General features: G+C 52.4%; 5 protein-coding genes across 5 annotated transcripts; 4 read left to right on the top strand and 1 right to left on the bottom strand.

The window, feature by feature from the left end:
• Nucleotides 1-205: 205 nt before the first annotated feature.
• VTN31DRAFT_5502 (uncharacterized protein) lies at nucleotides 206-2,734 on the top strand (the record flags this gene model as incomplete). The annotated part of the gene is made up of 1 exon (XM_069406009.1): nucleotides 206-2,734. One exon carries the CDS (start codon nucleotides 206-208, stop codon nucleotides 2,732-2,734), a length of 2,529 nt encoding a protein of 842 aa, XP_069259659.1.
• An 831-nt stretch (nucleotides 2,735-3,565) lies between these two features.
• Nucleotides 3,566-4,668, bottom strand: VTN31DRAFT_5501 (uncharacterized protein; the record flags this gene model as incomplete). The annotated part of the gene is made up of 2 exons (XM_069406008.1): nucleotides 3,566-4,549; nucleotides 4,621-4,668. The coding sequence occupies 2 exons, from the start codon at nucleotides 4,666-4,668 to the stop codon at nucleotides 3,566-3,568; spliced, it is 1,032 nt and encodes a 343-aa protein (XP_069259658.1).
• Nucleotides 4,669-5,577: 909 nt separating this feature from the next.
• VTN31DRAFT_5500 (uncharacterized protein) lies at nucleotides 5,578-6,068 on the top strand (the record flags this gene model as incomplete). Its single annotated transcript, XM_069406007.1, has 3 exons — nucleotides 5,578-5,736; nucleotides 5,836-5,856; nucleotides 5,928-6,068. 3 exons carry the CDS (start codon nucleotides 5,578-5,580, stop codon nucleotides 6,066-6,068), a joined length of 321 nt encoding a protein of 106 aa, XP_069259657.1.
• A 379-nt stretch (nucleotides 6,069-6,447) lies between these two features.
• On the top strand, nucleotides 6,448-9,002 carry VTN31DRAFT_5499 (uncharacterized protein; the record flags this gene model as incomplete). Its single annotated transcript, XM_069406004.1, has 5 exons — nucleotides 6,448-6,705; nucleotides 6,762-6,854; nucleotides 6,920-8,654; nucleotides 8,725-8,851; nucleotides 8,906-9,002. The coding sequence occupies 5 exons, from the start codon at nucleotides 6,448-6,450 to the stop codon at nucleotides 9,000-9,002; spliced, it is 2,310 nt and encodes a 769-aa protein (XP_069259656.1).
• Nucleotides 9,003-11,940: 2,938 nt separating this feature from the next.
• VTN31DRAFT_5498 (uncharacterized protein) lies at nucleotides 11,941-14,549 on the top strand (the record flags this gene model as incomplete). The annotated part of the gene is made up of 5 exons (XM_069406003.1): nucleotides 11,941-11,954; nucleotides 12,037-12,171; nucleotides 12,230-12,784; nucleotides 12,904-14,174; nucleotides 14,230-14,549. The coding sequence occupies 5 exons, from the start codon at nucleotides 11,941-11,943 to the stop codon at nucleotides 14,547-14,549; spliced, it is 2,295 nt and encodes a 764-aa protein (XP_069259655.1).
• Between the last annotated feature and the right edge of the window lie 1,017 nt (nucleotides 14,550-15,566).

Here is a 15,566-nt window from a genome sequence, read left to right as displayed (position 1 = left end):
GTAAAAACAGAAAAGATCCGACACGTGTAGTATCATGGACTAAGGTTAGCCTTTTGATCGAATCGCCGCGGCGAGCGCGCGATAACGCCGGTCGCCGCTGTGTTCACGGAGCTCCCTGCACCCGACGACTACTAGGCTACCACCTCCAACAGATCAGCTCCATGGACTCCTCTGCTGCTCTGAGTCCAGGGCCCAATGCGCGATTATGCCTAGCCCCGCAAAGAAGAGAAAAACCACCGCGACCGAAGCATCGCAGCACACGCGGACTATTGAATCATTCTTCCGCGCGCAAGCAACGAAACGCACCAAGACTGAGCAGCGACCGAAATCCGAGACTCCGGAGCACTCCGAAACGCTGACAGATGAGGAGCTTGCGCGGAAACTACAGGACGAATGGAACCGGGAAGATGCTGATCGCGACATAGCTCCAACGGTTGAAACCACCACTCCAACAACAACAGTTGACGATGACAAGCCGTTAAAGCAGCCACCGAAAGAAAAAGATACCTTGTCGTTGCAGTCGTCGCTCGGGTCCGAGGACACCATTGTCTCGTCTATCCCCTTCGACCAGAGCCCTCTGACGTTTGAACCGGCCACATATGTCGCACAGCTTCGGAAGCATTGGGAAGCGGAAGGCGGCGATGCAACATATGCGCTCTTGGTGAGGGGCTTCGTGTTGATCAACAGCACGACCAGTCGGATCAAGATTGTCGATACATTGGTGAACCTTTTGCGGGTGCTGATCGAGGGCGCACCCGATAGTCTGCTACCGGCGGTCTGGTTGGCTACGAACTCTTTCGCGCCGCCGTATGTGCCTCTGGAATTAGGCCTGGGTGCGTCGGTGTTGATGAAGGCGTTCAAAAGCATCTACGGACTGAACAGCCAGGGTCTGAAGACTCTATACAACAAACATGGCGACGCGGGCGACGTTGCATTTGAGGCAAAGAAGCGGCAAAGCTTCACGCTAAGAAAGCCTAAGCCTCTTACGATCAAGGGAGTTTATCAGTCTCTGATCAAGATTGCCAAGGCGAAAGGTCCAGGCAGTCAGGAAATCAAGCAACGGATAGTGGAAAAGCTGCTGCAAGACACCCGCGGCGCAGAAGAAAGCCGCTACGTTGTGAGAACGCTAGTCCAACATCTCCGCATCGGCGCCGTCAAAACCACCATGCTGATTGCTCTCTCACGTGCTTTCCTTCTCTCGAAACCAGCCGGAGCGGATTTTCGGACTCGTTCGCCCACAGAGCTGGCGAAACTGAGGAAAGAAGAACTGGCTGAGATCTTCACGAGGTCGGAGGAGATCGTCAAAGCATCGTATGCACGGCACCCGAATTATGACGATCTGGTGCCGTGTCTGCTCGAGACGGGGGTCACGGACGAATTACTTGTTCGCTGCGGGCTGACACTACATATCCCTCTGCGGCCAATGCTGGGCAGCATCACGCGGGACCTGTCCGAAATGCTGACCAAGCTGCAAGGACGAGACTTTACCTGCGAATACAAGTACGATGGGCAGCGTGCTCAAGTCCATTGCGATGCGCAGGGCAAGGTGTCGATCTTCTCACGGCATCTGGAGCTTATGACCGACAAGTATCCGGATCTGGTGGCCCTGGTGCCTCAAATACGGGGAGATTCGGTGTCCAGTTTCATCCTCGAGGGTGAAGTAGTGGCTGTCGATCCAGAGAACGGAGATCTCCTGCCTTTTCAGGTGCTCACGAACCGCGCCAAAAAGAACGTGGAGATTGGAAGCATCAAGGTCAGCGTCTGCCTCTTTGCATTCGACCTAATGTATCTGAATGGCGAACCCTTGTTGGACCGGAGTTTCCGTGAACGGAGGGACATGCTGCGCAGCCTCTTCACGGAAATTCCAAACAAGTTCTCATGGGTCAAGAGCCTCGATGCGACATCTGCGGACTCCGAGGCCGTTCTCGAGTTCTTCAGAAGCGCAACGGACGCCAAATGCGAGGGCATCATGGTCAAAGTGCTCGACAACTCGAGCAGACCTGGGGCGGACCCGCATGTTGACGACAGGGACGGCCACGGTCCCGAGATCAAGCAAGACTCGCGAACGACGACGCCGGGCGACGGGAGAGCTGCGCAAAAGAACAACAACGGCGGACGCCGAAAGGCGCTTCTGTCCACGTACGAACCCGACAAGCGGCTCGAATCATGGCTCAAGGTCAAGAAAGACTACAGCGCGTCATCGGACACTATAGACCTGATCCCGATCGCGGGCTGGCACGGACAAGGTCGAAAAGCGAAATGGTGGTCGCCAATCCTTCTGGCCGTGCGCAACCCGGAGACGGGAATGCTGGAGGCAGTTACCAAATGCATGTCCGGCTTCACGGACCAATTCTACCAAGCAAACAAGGTCAAGTACGCCGAGGGCAGCAACAACGTCCTCGCGCGCCGCCCAAGCTACGTCGACTACGACGGCGGCGAGCCGGACGTATGGTTCGCGCCCCAGGAAGTGTGGGAGATGGGGTTCGCGGACATCACGCTAAGCCCGACGTATCGCGCTGCCATCGGCCTGGTCAGCGACGAGCGTGGCCTGAGTCTGCGGTTTCCGCGATTTCTCCGCGTGCGTGAGGACAAGTCCATCGATGACGCGAGTACTTCGGAGTTTCTCGCCGCTCTTTATAGGAAACAGATGGAACGAGCGGTGAAAGAAGCTGAAGCTCAAGTACCCTCGAAAGAAGAATGCCTCCAAGAAGAAGACTTGCTCGAGGCGGAATAATAGTAGGTCTCGAATCGATGACCTCGATCATTTCAAAACTGAATACATTTAAGTTCGTTGGGAATCGCTTGGCTTATTGTAAATGCCAAGACATTCTGATTCCGATGGTGTCAAAAGTAACTGGTGCAATCCGTTCTGCAAATTGACACTCTTGTTTTTGAAGAACTCCACTCATAGGGCAGATTTCTCGATTCTTCCAGCCAATCTCAAACATAGATCTGCCCCACATAAGCTAAGATCGAGATTGACAGTGGGGTATACCAAATCTGGATATGATTTGCGGCACTAAATGAAAACTAAGTTGCTCTAGCTATTCCTATTCTGATCTAGCGCTGTCGCGAAATTGCCGCGTCGCGGGACGCGTTCAAACGCGTCGGACATCAACACAAGAAAATTTCTTTCCTATTGGTACAATCCGATACCAGCCATTAGTTCCACGAGTGTTATGGCTGAGTTGGTGAATGATTCATAATGTCACAAGATTCATGAAGAAAAGAGAGAACAAAGGAAATTCGTGACGAGGGAGACTGTGACAGGCAAGTTTCTGTCCAATGGCAGGGGATATGGAGACAATGCGCAAAAGGAATATACAGACTATGTGGAGGATAAACATCGGCAATGCAGAAGCAGGACTCGGAGGAATCGCGGAAATTGATACGGGAGACGGGACCAAGGCATCAAAGTTGTCTCTCGGAGATGACAAGGCAAGGGCACAGTAGCCCTGTGAATGCAATGGACCGAATCGGATGCGGAGTCATGTAGCCGTTTGAAAAGTCGTGATGGTATCATACAAGGCATAAGGAAATGCGGAAACGAACGGACGGGCCCGAATCAAGGCCGCAGTTCCTCACCCAGTTCCAGTGGCTGACCCGAGCTTTTGCGCTCCGTAGGACTTTCCAATCCCGGTGGCACAAGGTTGTCGAAGTTGAGAGATTTCCGGGCTGAACGGAGAAGTGGCGTCTTGGACAAACTGCCAGGGGTGCGACTGCTCAACTGACGTTGTGCTGGGCTTGGAGTCACGTTGACGTAGTCGGAAAGGTTGAATTGCTCTTTTGGAGTACCAAAGTTAAAAAGACCACCTCCCGGGGTCGGGGTCAACGACGGCCCCGCGTACCTGCTGGGCGGCGTCGATGGAGGATGCGGTGTCGGCTTGCTGTTGCTCCTCGCAGGGGTTGGAGAGTTGGCCAAATATAGCAACAGATCTGCACCGCTATTTTCAGCGTCAAGGTCCTTATCTGTTCTAGGCAAGCGAGCTGGTTTCGGCGGCGGTGTCCGTGGGGGCGAGGAACTGATCATCGAAGAACTCACATCTCCGTACGTTGACGGGGGCGGCTCCGGATCGTTCTCCTCATCTGAGGTCACGTGGACGGAACTGCTCGAATCTACCGTCGGTGGGTGGTTGGAGTAAATTGGCATATGGCGGGAGAAGCCAGGAGACGACGCAGGCAGGTCATGGGCGCTCTTCCACGACACCTTTGGCACCTTTGTTGGCCGCTCGGTGATGGAATTGGACCGCACCCGCTTGCGGCTCGCGTTTAGCATTGGCTGCATCACTTCCGAATTGAACATCACGGCATGCTTATTCTTGGCGGATCGAGGAAGTTCTGTAGAGAACGAGACATTTCGAATGGGAGATGTCAGAGGAGTTTCGGAGCGACTATAGCCAAGATAGGAAGACCAGTCCGAAGGCCTGCTGTCCGAGGGGAGGGAGGATTGGCCGTCGTCGTCATTGTCCTTGCCATCGGCGCCCCGCAACTGAGCTCGTTGATAGCGAACCTTAGCTAAGCCGAGCCTGTCTTGCAAGTTGAGGGAGACCTGTTCGTCGAGTTGGCCCATCAGCCCTTGCTGTTATGTCCGGTCTACAGGAGCGGGGAAAAGAAACGTACCTGGGCAATGTCCAGTTTCCGAATCGTTCGATCGTGGACCCGAGACATGATGATTTTTTCTGTTTGACGACCAATTGTGTCGACATGGGCACAATCGAGGAGCTAGACGAAAGTAGTGGGAGGAATTCCGGAGGGGTGTGAGAGCAACAGCCGGATTGGGCTGAGAGCGGCCTGAGGACGAAACGCGTCAACGGCAGCGAATCAGAGGCAAGAAGGCCCTTGGGGGGCGTTGACGAGAGCAATCGTCCAAGTGCCCCGAGACTGGAGGAGAGGAAGGTGAATAGGAGAGTGTGGTATATATATTTTTTTATTGAGGTGCCAGCTGGAAGAAAAAAAGAAAAGGGCCGAGCGGGTCTGCTCAAAGAAGTCGTCTGGAAGCGTCACCCGGCCAATGTGTCTGGAATGGAAAGGTCAAAAAAGAGCCCACGGATACAGTTAGCAAACACTGCCTACGGCTGCAGGTATGTATTACTCCGGATAAAGTGTCAGCCACTCGATTTGTTATTACTCCATCAACTATTGAACGAGCTACTCGAGACTCAGGTGCTTTGGCAGTGGGAATTTGTTCCCAGTCGATTCGAGGTTTCGAGTTGGTACAAGCAGTCGTGGGCGAATGAAGTTGGTGAAAATGAAATCGGATTTCAATTGCAATTGAAGTCTTCTTGACCGAACATTTGGAACAATTGTTAAATTTGCAAGGATAGGGAGCTCACGTGGATAGGCGAGGTTAGCCAATCAGAGCTTCCCAGGCTTGTTGAGCCTGCTGAGGAACTTTGAGGTGTTGCCTTATTTGTTGCTCAAGCGAGGAATTCTGACCTAACCATTTCCGGTAACTACCAGTGACTAGAAAAATACGGACTTACGGGCGTTACCGCCTTCCAAAATCAGCGAGTGGGCACTGGGTCTGGGCGAGGCGTTCGTTAAATTTTTCACTTTAAAATTGCAGTGGAGCCCCAAATGGATTTGCAAAATCACAATAATGCCAGTTGGCAGCTCGGTAGCTCGTCGGACAGACGACGCAGCAGGCTTCAAGCTGCCAGTGAGGATGCTCCTGCAGCTTCTCCAAATTCGACGCTGGACTGCCACGGAATCACTGTATCCTCGTTGTTCTGCCAGGTATCGGTTGCCACCGAGCATTTAGGGAGATCAGGGAATCAGTTACCTACCCATTTAATCAACAGAACGAAGAAGGCCAACGACAGAGTCTCGTAAAAGAACGAAGATTCCTACAAGCAGGTAAGTACGTACGAAAGGAACGCCAGATCGTTCCTGTTTCAGACTTGCCTGGTAAATCTAAATGAATGCAGAACCTAAAGGCAAAGGGCATGGAAGTTGAATGGTACTCTAACCGGATCACGTTCATTCCGCACAATGTTACGTACGCCCTGGCATGCCGGGGTTACCTAGGGCCAAACACCTCCGTCCCGGATCTCAACCGCAGGAATTAGCATCAGTTGATTCGGTCCTTCAGTGTCGTCATGACCCACCACCTTTTTCCCCTTGAAAGTTGAGGGTCAACAGGGATGAGAAGGGAGCTTGTTGCACACCTCTCCCGACTCGAACAACTGTCATGTTTGCAAAGCCTTGTTTTCTCGACACACACCCGCGGAAGGGCAACTTCTGTGCTTCGCTCCTTCTCATTGTAAGACCTTTCGTTCCCAACAAAAAAGAAAGAACAAAAAAAGGTCTGGAATTAATATAAGAGTTGGTTGTTTTAATCCTGGAGTCTCTTCGACGGGCCAACCCCAACTCCCTCCACGCAGATACGCGTTGCCGCTCTGTGTTTGCTTATCCCCTCGTTACTAGTACCTAGTAGTCAACCGCACCATGCCGTTCTTCAAGGACCTGCGACGACGGTCAAGAGCCAGTTTTCGCACGAACGGCTCGGGCGATTCGACCTCACAGGGTGAAGTCGCGTCCACGCTATCCACCATGAGTGCCCAGTCCAGTCCTTCGCCCGTCAAATCAGCAGCATCCTCCTCCAATTTCACAAACGCGTCGGCAAATGGTACAACAACACCGCAACCACAACCATCGCTACGCCCGATCGCCGTATCTCCTCAGCCTAAGTCAAGCAGCATGACGGTGAGCTGGCCTCTGAACCAAAGTTGCGTCGGCAAATTGCTAACCATCAGCAAAAGAATGGTATCCCTACGGTCAACGGATCTGCCCGATCGCTACAGTCGGCAACTCCCTTTATGCCTCGCATTGTCTCAATCTCCGAGAACTCATGGGTCAGTATCGAACGTTCTGTGCACATCCTCGTCAAACGCATGTTAACGGGATGCCCTTGAAACAGGTGCATCAGAAGGTCCTTCTGGTCTACGGTCAGGTTGGGGATCCTCGTCAGCGTTCCGTGGATGGAACGCTAACTGTGCACCACCATCAAGACAGCTTTCCGTCAACATCATGGCCGGTGACCGGGTCCCATTTCAAAGCCCTGGTTCACCTCGTGCCGGGATCGAACCGATTGCGCTTTGATTATGCGCCGCCAAAGACGTCCTCAATAGTAGGATCTCCGGTCAATCTTTCAACCTGGTTTAATATCAACTATCTTCCTTTGACCAATGTGCCGCCCTTGGACTTGGTGGTACTCCTTGGAAAGGATTCCGAGGGCACGTACGACGCCGTTCCTGAACGGAAGCAGAGAGAGGGAAACGGCTTAGCAATGGCAATTCGGAAGTACCGCATGGCTGCCTACTTGTGGCAAGCTTTTACGGGAGAGCAGATGTTCCGCAATTCCTTTGGACGACGTTGTTTCCGATTTGAAGAGGAATGGCAAGTCGGAACTCTGAGTTATCGAGACACCCAGGCAGGACGAATGCGAAACGAGGCCAAGATCCATATCATCCGGACCGAGAAGACGGTAGCCGAGTTACGGGATTTGGACCTTGCTCAACAGTACGGGCCGGCGGCGAACAAAGACGGACTCTTTCGAATAGCCAAGGATGCTGTTCGTGCATACTTTGGACTGCAACCTGGTCAGGAACGCTACGTAGCTGTTCTCCTTCTCGACTCCCATTGGGATACCGAGACTCAGACTATCACTGGGCACGCTGCAGCGGGTTCCAGTGGTGATGATATCAAACTGGCTGTCTTTGGCTCTCATTGTCTCCAAAGTTACCCATGTTGTCTAGAAGAAGTAGTGCCCGCGTTCAGCGACTGTACCAGAACGGACACGCGGTACGTTGCGAATGATTGCGGTGAGGCGGGGAGCAACTGGGAGGCAGCCAATATCGGAATCGGAGCCCATCTGCATGAGGTAGGTCACTTGTTCGGCTGTCCGCATCAGGAATCGGGCATCATGTTGCGGGATTATATCCATTTGAATCGTACATTTATGACCCGGGAACCATATTCGACCCGCACCAGAAACCAGGGCTTGCGGCTCTGTCTGCCCGCGGATGACTGCCAATGGCACCGGCTTGATGTGCTGCGGTTCCGCTTCCACCCTTGTTTCCGATTACCGAGTGACCCGCCCGTGCATTCCGAGCCCAGCGTCCAGATCTGGCCGGTTGAGAATGGAAAGATTCTGATTACCGCGGCCTCTGGGGTCGCGTTCATTGAGGTCTACGGCGAGGGCGACGATATCTGCAAGCATTTCATCGACTTTACCAATTTTGACTCGCCGAATAGCGGCGTTCCCCGGCAGGTCTCAGTCACGGAAGCTGAGCTACGGCAGTTGCTCCCCGTGCACCAGCAGAGAAAGAAGGTTCGATTTGAGATCTACTCGGGTGGACGGGGACAAGAGACCGTTCCTGACCTTGGAAAGTTGACATCGAAAGAGTCGGTGGTGAAACTGGCCAAGGGCCACGCCGGATATCGGTGCAATGCGTTGGGATGCTCCAAGCTCGAGGGCAGCCAACCGGTGCAAGTGATTTTGGACAGCGTATATAAGCCGAGCAAGCTCCTGACCTCGATCAAAGTCTATCATGGAGCTGCGCTCGACGGGATCGAGTTTTTCTATGACGATGCGACCAGCCAGCTGTTTGGTAAGCGCGGCGGTAAGCCGGGCGGTGATGAGTTTGTCCTGGGTAGGTGGCCGTCTGAAGGCAGCCCTATATGTTAGTATTATCTTGACATCACTGAAATATGATTCGGCAGACACACGGCGCGGTGAGGTTCTGATGGGATTCTATGTTCGGGCGGGGTTCTGGATCGACGGCATTGAGATTCTCACCAGTTTCGGAAGGAAGTCTGGAATCTACGGGAATGCTACGGGGGGTTCAGGGTAGGGCGTCGACTGCGACCGGCAACTGCAGCAAACTAACCATGCGGCGCGTAGGCACTTGTTGATTCCACCTCGAGGGTACAGTATTGCCGGCGTTTCTGGGTCTTGCGGCTCGTGGGTGGACAGTTTTTCATTGATAATCACGCATTGATCATGGTTGGCCAGGATGCATTGCTGGGGCTTATCGTTTATTCTTTTTAGATTGTGGATGATTGCTCGAGAGGATGGCATTTTTAGTCTGGATTGATTGATTCCCGCTTTTACCAGCTTTGGGGGAAGAGCTTGGTACGGTCCTTCGCGCGGCGAATCCATTATCGAACATTCCGGATCATTTTCTTCTGTACTATTTGCCCATTATAAGGCTTTATCGAGCAAAACGACATGTTATTTGTCTATTAGGCTGACTGTTAGCCTCTCCAGGTACTCGTAGTGGCTAATGATCATAACGGGGAGTTTGGCATGACGAGTTGTGAGAATATATGATGTCATGGGCCCCCTGGACCCCTCCTTTTTGAGCGATAATGGACGACCCAGCGGAGCAACTCTGGACGACTTTGTGGCGGCTTCGGTTGTGCCATTGACGGGGTCTTTCAACGAGCCTTCTCATCCATCACGGCATCACGTCTTCCACAATGGACCAATGGGTCCAATGTCTCACTCGGTCGCTCCGGTGGCGGTTATCTCTCCGCCAGTGGCGACTTTGAGGATGATTCAGGACTCGGGGAGATCCCAGACCAGGCAATCCGGCGTGTGGTTTTCGCGAGCACTCCGTCCTTCGTTTGTCCTGGGATTCAATCAGCGATACTCTTCTTTTGGCTGTGCGAATGTGTGTTTCTCCCGAGAAGAGTAAGTCCTTCGTCCATGATAAGCATTCCGTAACTCGTTAACTCGGTCCACACTTTGCCGAGCGGGGTGATCATTTCATTTAACAGTCTTTGTTGCTTGAGACCACCGACAACCATGCTCTGAGAACTCGTACTCCCCCCGATCGAGTAGTTCTAGATTGGTCAACCCGTGTGGATGATGATTGGTGCGAAGGTTGGAATCACGACCAAGATGACATGGACATTGACAGCTTTCCCCAGAAGCTTATCTCAACTGGACTGCATTACGACTCGCTAGAATGCGCTTCCCCAATCTTCGGAACAATTGATGAACATGGTCCATGCGCAATGTGGAAATGGCCATGAAAGTACTCGTACGGAGTACTATGTATGTAATGTACAGTAATCACGATACCTAGGTACTGTAGGTAGGTAGTTATACAACTCTGGTAGGTTACTCCGTATAACTGATTCCCGTCCACCATTGACCAGTGCAACAAATACCATGCAATTCAACACAGAGGGACACACCGATTTTGTCGAAAGCATAAACCAGCCATCGCGATGCCTGTGCATAGCCACCATACATACACATACATACAGTATCCCTTGTTGGACCTCTCACACGACGAACACGCACCAGCGGAATGAACACCCCCCATGGCCCCATCGGGCCCATATTGTAGTACGTAAGCACATGCCGTGATCAGCAAGTGCGGCGCCATGGCTGCACCTGGCTGCAACAGCCAGAGGCTAAGAGCTTACCCGCTGAGCCAAGTCCCAAATCAGAGAGGGAAGAGAAGCGGGACAGCTTTTAGCGCGGGACCCGTGCGGGGAACAGAACCTAATGAATCCGCTGCCAATCAGACCTCCATAAAAACGCCCATGACATCAACACTGTGACTGACCTCTCCCCAATTTTTGCAATGCAAGTCAGTCAGGGCCAACTGGCATTCCTCTCTTCTCTCCAATCTTTTCTCCCGGAGTAATACTTCGTACCGTACTATGGAGTCTCATACTCGTACAGAATCCGCAAACAATGCGCCCATTGTTCCTTTTTTTTTTTCTGATCATAACCCAACTACCTATGTAGTTAACCAAACAGACTCGATCCGTCCCGATTCTGGAATCTCCCAAAACATCCAAAGCATGGATGCCAGGACTCGTACAGGACCGATTGGGTCCATCAATCAATCGTTCATAGGACAGAGACATCATTCTCCCGACTAAACCAGTGACTAACTACCTAGGAAAAGTGGTGGTCAACACCTGTCGGGTTAGGTTATATCTTTTTGGCCATGATGCCGCTGGTCCCTGACGGTCCTCACCGTCTGTTGGTTGTCATTGGTGTCGACGAAGCAGAAACGACGACAAAAGCAGCGCCATCTCTCCGAGCCAAAATCCCCGTCGGATGGTCCATTTGGTCTCGGCGCGTCCATGACCTCATGCGATCCTCGTCGACAAAGAATAACTCCATGGACGCTCTAGATATCCATTCGTCATAACAGCTTGGGTTGGGTGTTCTGCTCCTCTTTTTGGGGCTTTTGGGTTTTCTATAGTTTCACTATGATGTTTTACTTGAATAGGAAACTTTGTCTGGTTTTCTACGCGTAGGTTCGTTGTCTGTAATAGGGCACTTTTCGATGCATCACTGCGAAATCTCAGGTCTAAAGGGCTGAACTTTTTCGTCGCGTACTGCCACCACCACCTTGGCGCAAAATCTCTATCTTTGCAATATGTGAGGTACCGAAACGCTCGGAAGAGTATTATTGCAAGTTTCGGTGTGAGAGAAACGATTACTGTTGGTGTTTTGGTGCCTTGAACAACATAGTGAAACTACCAGAAAACCACAGTGAAAATATCAAGGTCCCTCTTTTCGCCTCCCTTTCTCCGCGCGCTTGTCGATCGTTCCGAGGTACTGATTAAAGCATTACTGTATCTTCATCTGCGCGCATGGGACGTCACTTTTTTCTTCTCGATTTAACCTACAGTATTTACATACATAAAACTACTCCGTACGCGGACTACTATTTTATTCGCATAATTTTGTGCTCCCTCTTTGCCACATTTGCCTCCAGAGGTCCAGCCCCTCTCACCTCTTATCTATATTTAATACTCCCTTGTGGGAGTCTGATTGAGCAACTAGCTTCCGTGCCCGCATCATTTGTTAGTCCCGACGCGTTGCTTGGTTCGCATCTCTTTGGGCCTGGAAGTGCCATTGCTTGGAGTTTCTTCCACGCCCGCGGCCCGCCTCAATCGCCCAAGATGTTTCGCGACAGGTATATACGATTCGATGCCCTGGGCTGGGCTCGGGTTCCCCAGCCGCTCCAGCTCTCACCGCTAACTTTCAACCCAATGTAGGAAACCCACGCGGAAGCTCGATGAAGACCTCGTTCTACAATTCAAAAAGAGCTTCCCTCATGTCGTGACCACCACAGTCGAACCAGAATCATCAAACATGAGTCCCAACGCCATCCACCAGGCCATGGACATGGAGTGCGTTTCTGCCCTCGTCGCCCGTGTGAGCTTCAATGTATTAATGCAAAGCGAGCAGCACGTATCTGCATGCCACTGATGAGCTAAGACTGAGTGATCCCATCCCGCGGGGCTTGCATGATATTCGATTCACCCCCAGCGTGTTGGATCACAATTCGTTCCACTTCACGGCCCTGGCCAACCCACCTCCGGATTACGGCAATGCGACCCCGAATGGCATCCATGGCATGCTCGCTCACAGCCAGGCCGGCGATCCGCATACTCCTACCCTGGGGCTGACTATGCCGAACTCTCTCTCGTTGCCGAATGGCCTCCCTGGCCCGCTGTCGAACCTTGATTCCAGACCGGATATCCACCTAGGTGATGGGTTTCACAACCCTTCGCAACACCTCATGTCCCACCATTTCCACAACGTCCAGCCTCTTGCGCAACCCACCGGCTTGGTTCCCGATTCCTTCGTTCCTCGCGACGCCGGGTTCCACCCAATGGATTCGTCGGAGGATGGATCGGTCGAGTCCGTTACCCTGATGCAAGACGTCCGGACGAACGGGGTGGCGCCGGCTGCAACCCTGTCGACGAATTTGCAAACCAGCTCAGTCGCGTGCCGTGAAAAGTGTAGTTTTTTTTTTTTTTTTCCTTCGCCTCTCGAACGACCTCGCAATCCCAGTCACATGCCGAGATGACCGTGTGCATTGCTCCCCTATGATTTCGTCGTTGACCCTTGGTTTTCAGATTTAGATATGCCGTCACATTGAGGGCTCCCACGGCGATGATCAAGCATCCGGACGAGATTCCGGTGACATACCTAAACAAAGGCCAGTCGTACTCGATCTCGATCGTTGACACCGAGGCTCTGCCCTCTTCGAGCACAAGGCCGCAGCGATATCGGACTTACATCCGTGTATCTTTTGACGATGAACAACAACGCTCCCGACCGGCTGCTTGCTGGCAGTTGTGGAAGGAGGGCCGAGGGATCAATGAAGCTCATCAGCGCGGGGGCAAGTTACAAGCAGTCGAATACATCGACTCGCTACCGAGCAATGGGGACTGCCCACAGGTCGAGGTGGAAAGCACTTCGTTCGATGGATTCAGCGTGACCTGGAGTCGGAACCCGACGACAGGAGCGTCGGAGTGTACCGTGACCGTTCGGTTTAACTTTCTCTCGACCGACTTCAGCCATTCCAAAGGCGTCAAGGGGATCCCGGTGCGGCTTTGCGCCAAGACAAAAGTGCTGCAGCCCGACGACGCCCGGTCGGCGACCTTGGGCGCTGCGGAAATCAGTTACTGCAAAGTCAAACTCTTCCGTGACCATGGCGCGGAACGGAAGCTCACCAACGACGTGTCTCACGTTAAGAAGTCGATTGAAAAGCTCAAGCAGCAAATTGCGCAAATGGAGGCGGGCAGTGGCAATAGTGGCAAGCGGAAACGCAACGGCACCTCGGTCGTTGTCAAGGCTGGTCCTGACAGTCGACCCGCCAAAGCCCCCAAGCACGACCGATCCTGGTCGATGGAATCGGAGACTGGAAAGACGGCCCCAGAGGAAGATCTACGCATCAAGCTCACCATGTTGGAGAGCATGTTTTCCTCGCCGCGGCCTGTCAGCGCATTCTGTCTGCGGGGCGAAGTGCAGGACGACCCCGACGCCTTTCCGGTCATCCTCCCAGGCGATGCGCAGGACGCCAAACTGGAATTGTTGTCTCGGAAAGGCACCCTGGAGTCGTTTCAGAGTATGGATTTTACATCGGAAACCTCTAATGCCTTGTCGCCTTCGAATAGCGTTGCCTCGTTGACCTCCCTCCATGGCTTCGCAGATCGACCGCTTCCCCCGAAACATGGTCAACACGGCGGGATGGACCTGATCAACGGTAGCGCGGGATCGGGTCTCTCGACGCAGCTGGTCAAGGTACAGAGAGTCGGGCGAGATGGTCTGTCGGGCGGATACATCGAAGCGGTGGACCTAGACCCGACCTATCGGCCGCCGGCCGAGCGTCCGCCCAAGCCCAGTGAGTACATCTTTACAGTAGTTTGCCGATTCAAGTATACTAATGCGGGAACCAGTTGCATGCTTCTACATCCGCTTTTCTGGCAAAAGCGGCGAAGATGATTACTACCGAGCGGTTTACCTCAGCCAGCGCACTGTTCGAGATCTGATGTACAAAATTTCCGAAAAGCAATGCATCGACCCGGACCGGATCGTACGCGTGCTTCGGGTCAACGAGAACGGGCTGAATACTATGGTCGACGACGACGTCGTCCAGCATCTCCCCGAAGGACAGGACATGGTGGCGGAGATCACAGAAGCGTCCAAGCTGGAGGTGAACACACCAACGGATTCCTCGAACACGCCGGCGCCTGTCGAGGTGAAATTGACCTATTAGAAAGGGAAACGGACAATGCAAAACGTTTGGGTGTACAGTGGTTTGGGTTTTTGATTTTGGTTTTACAACGGTCATGATTCTACGATGGCAGGCTCCGTGGTGCTTTTTTTTTTTAGCGGTTTGATTTCGGTTGGTGTTGGTTACGACACTGGACCAAGGCGGCAAGGCAAGGTGATCTTCGGTTGGGTTTCTGTCACGGCAAGCAAAGGATGGCTAGTCATCACACAGAAATGTTGTTTAACGGGAGCTTGATCCCGACAGTGTCGGGAGATGAGCCGTCCGCTGCGCTTCCTTTTCCTTCTCGTTTGAGGACGCCGTCGCACAGCCTTATCACGTTCTACGAACCCTCAATTCCTCACAAATGTTTGGCGTTTTTTTTTTTTTTTAGTACGGGGAAAACACACGAATCTCCGGCAATGAATGGGTGCTTTGGACAGGTAATAAAAGAGTTAGTATAATAATGAAGATAATGAGCACACGCCTCAATCAGCGCAAATCCTCGTAGTCTGTATGCGAGCATGTCCGTTCACAACTTCAGTGAGTTAATGAGATCGAGAGACGACGCCATTCCCTTGACTTTTGGATTCTTAGAATTCCCAGAAGTGTCCGGGTAGGAGCGCAAGAGTAAGAAACTGCAGCTCAAATTCTCTACTTGACCTTACTTTTTTCACTTTCCGGTGTAAAATAATAGAGAGAAGAACCGCTGACGGAGCGAGATTCTAAAGACCTAACCTATGAGTGGATGACGTAGGTGGTCAAAAGAAATATTAACTACATATTTCCCCAGGGTTGAACCGTTAAACCGAGATTTTGACAGGCATCGCTCGATGCTCGCTCAGGGTCTGATCAGAAGGGTTTTGATTGGTTGGATCATGCTCCCGACCAATCGGATTTTTGTCCCTTTTGCGTTTTGGTTTCCGGTTGGATTGTGAGGGTCGAAGCGCCTTGGCAGATTTTGGCTTCTCCGATTTAATTTGCCTGATGATGTCATCGAGCAGCAGACTTCCGAACATCATA

This window comes from Thermomyces dupontii (assembly GCF_041956625.1).
Source record: "Thermomyces dupontii strain NRRL 2155 unplaced genomic scaffold VTN31scaffold_5, whole genome shotgun sequence".
NCBI lineage: Eukaryota > Fungi > Ascomycota > Eurotiomycetes > Eurotiales > Trichocomaceae > Thermomyces > Thermomyces dupontii.
The sequence above is the reverse complement of the archived record's forward strand: the minus strand, read 5'-3'. Positions and strand labels throughout refer to the sequence as shown.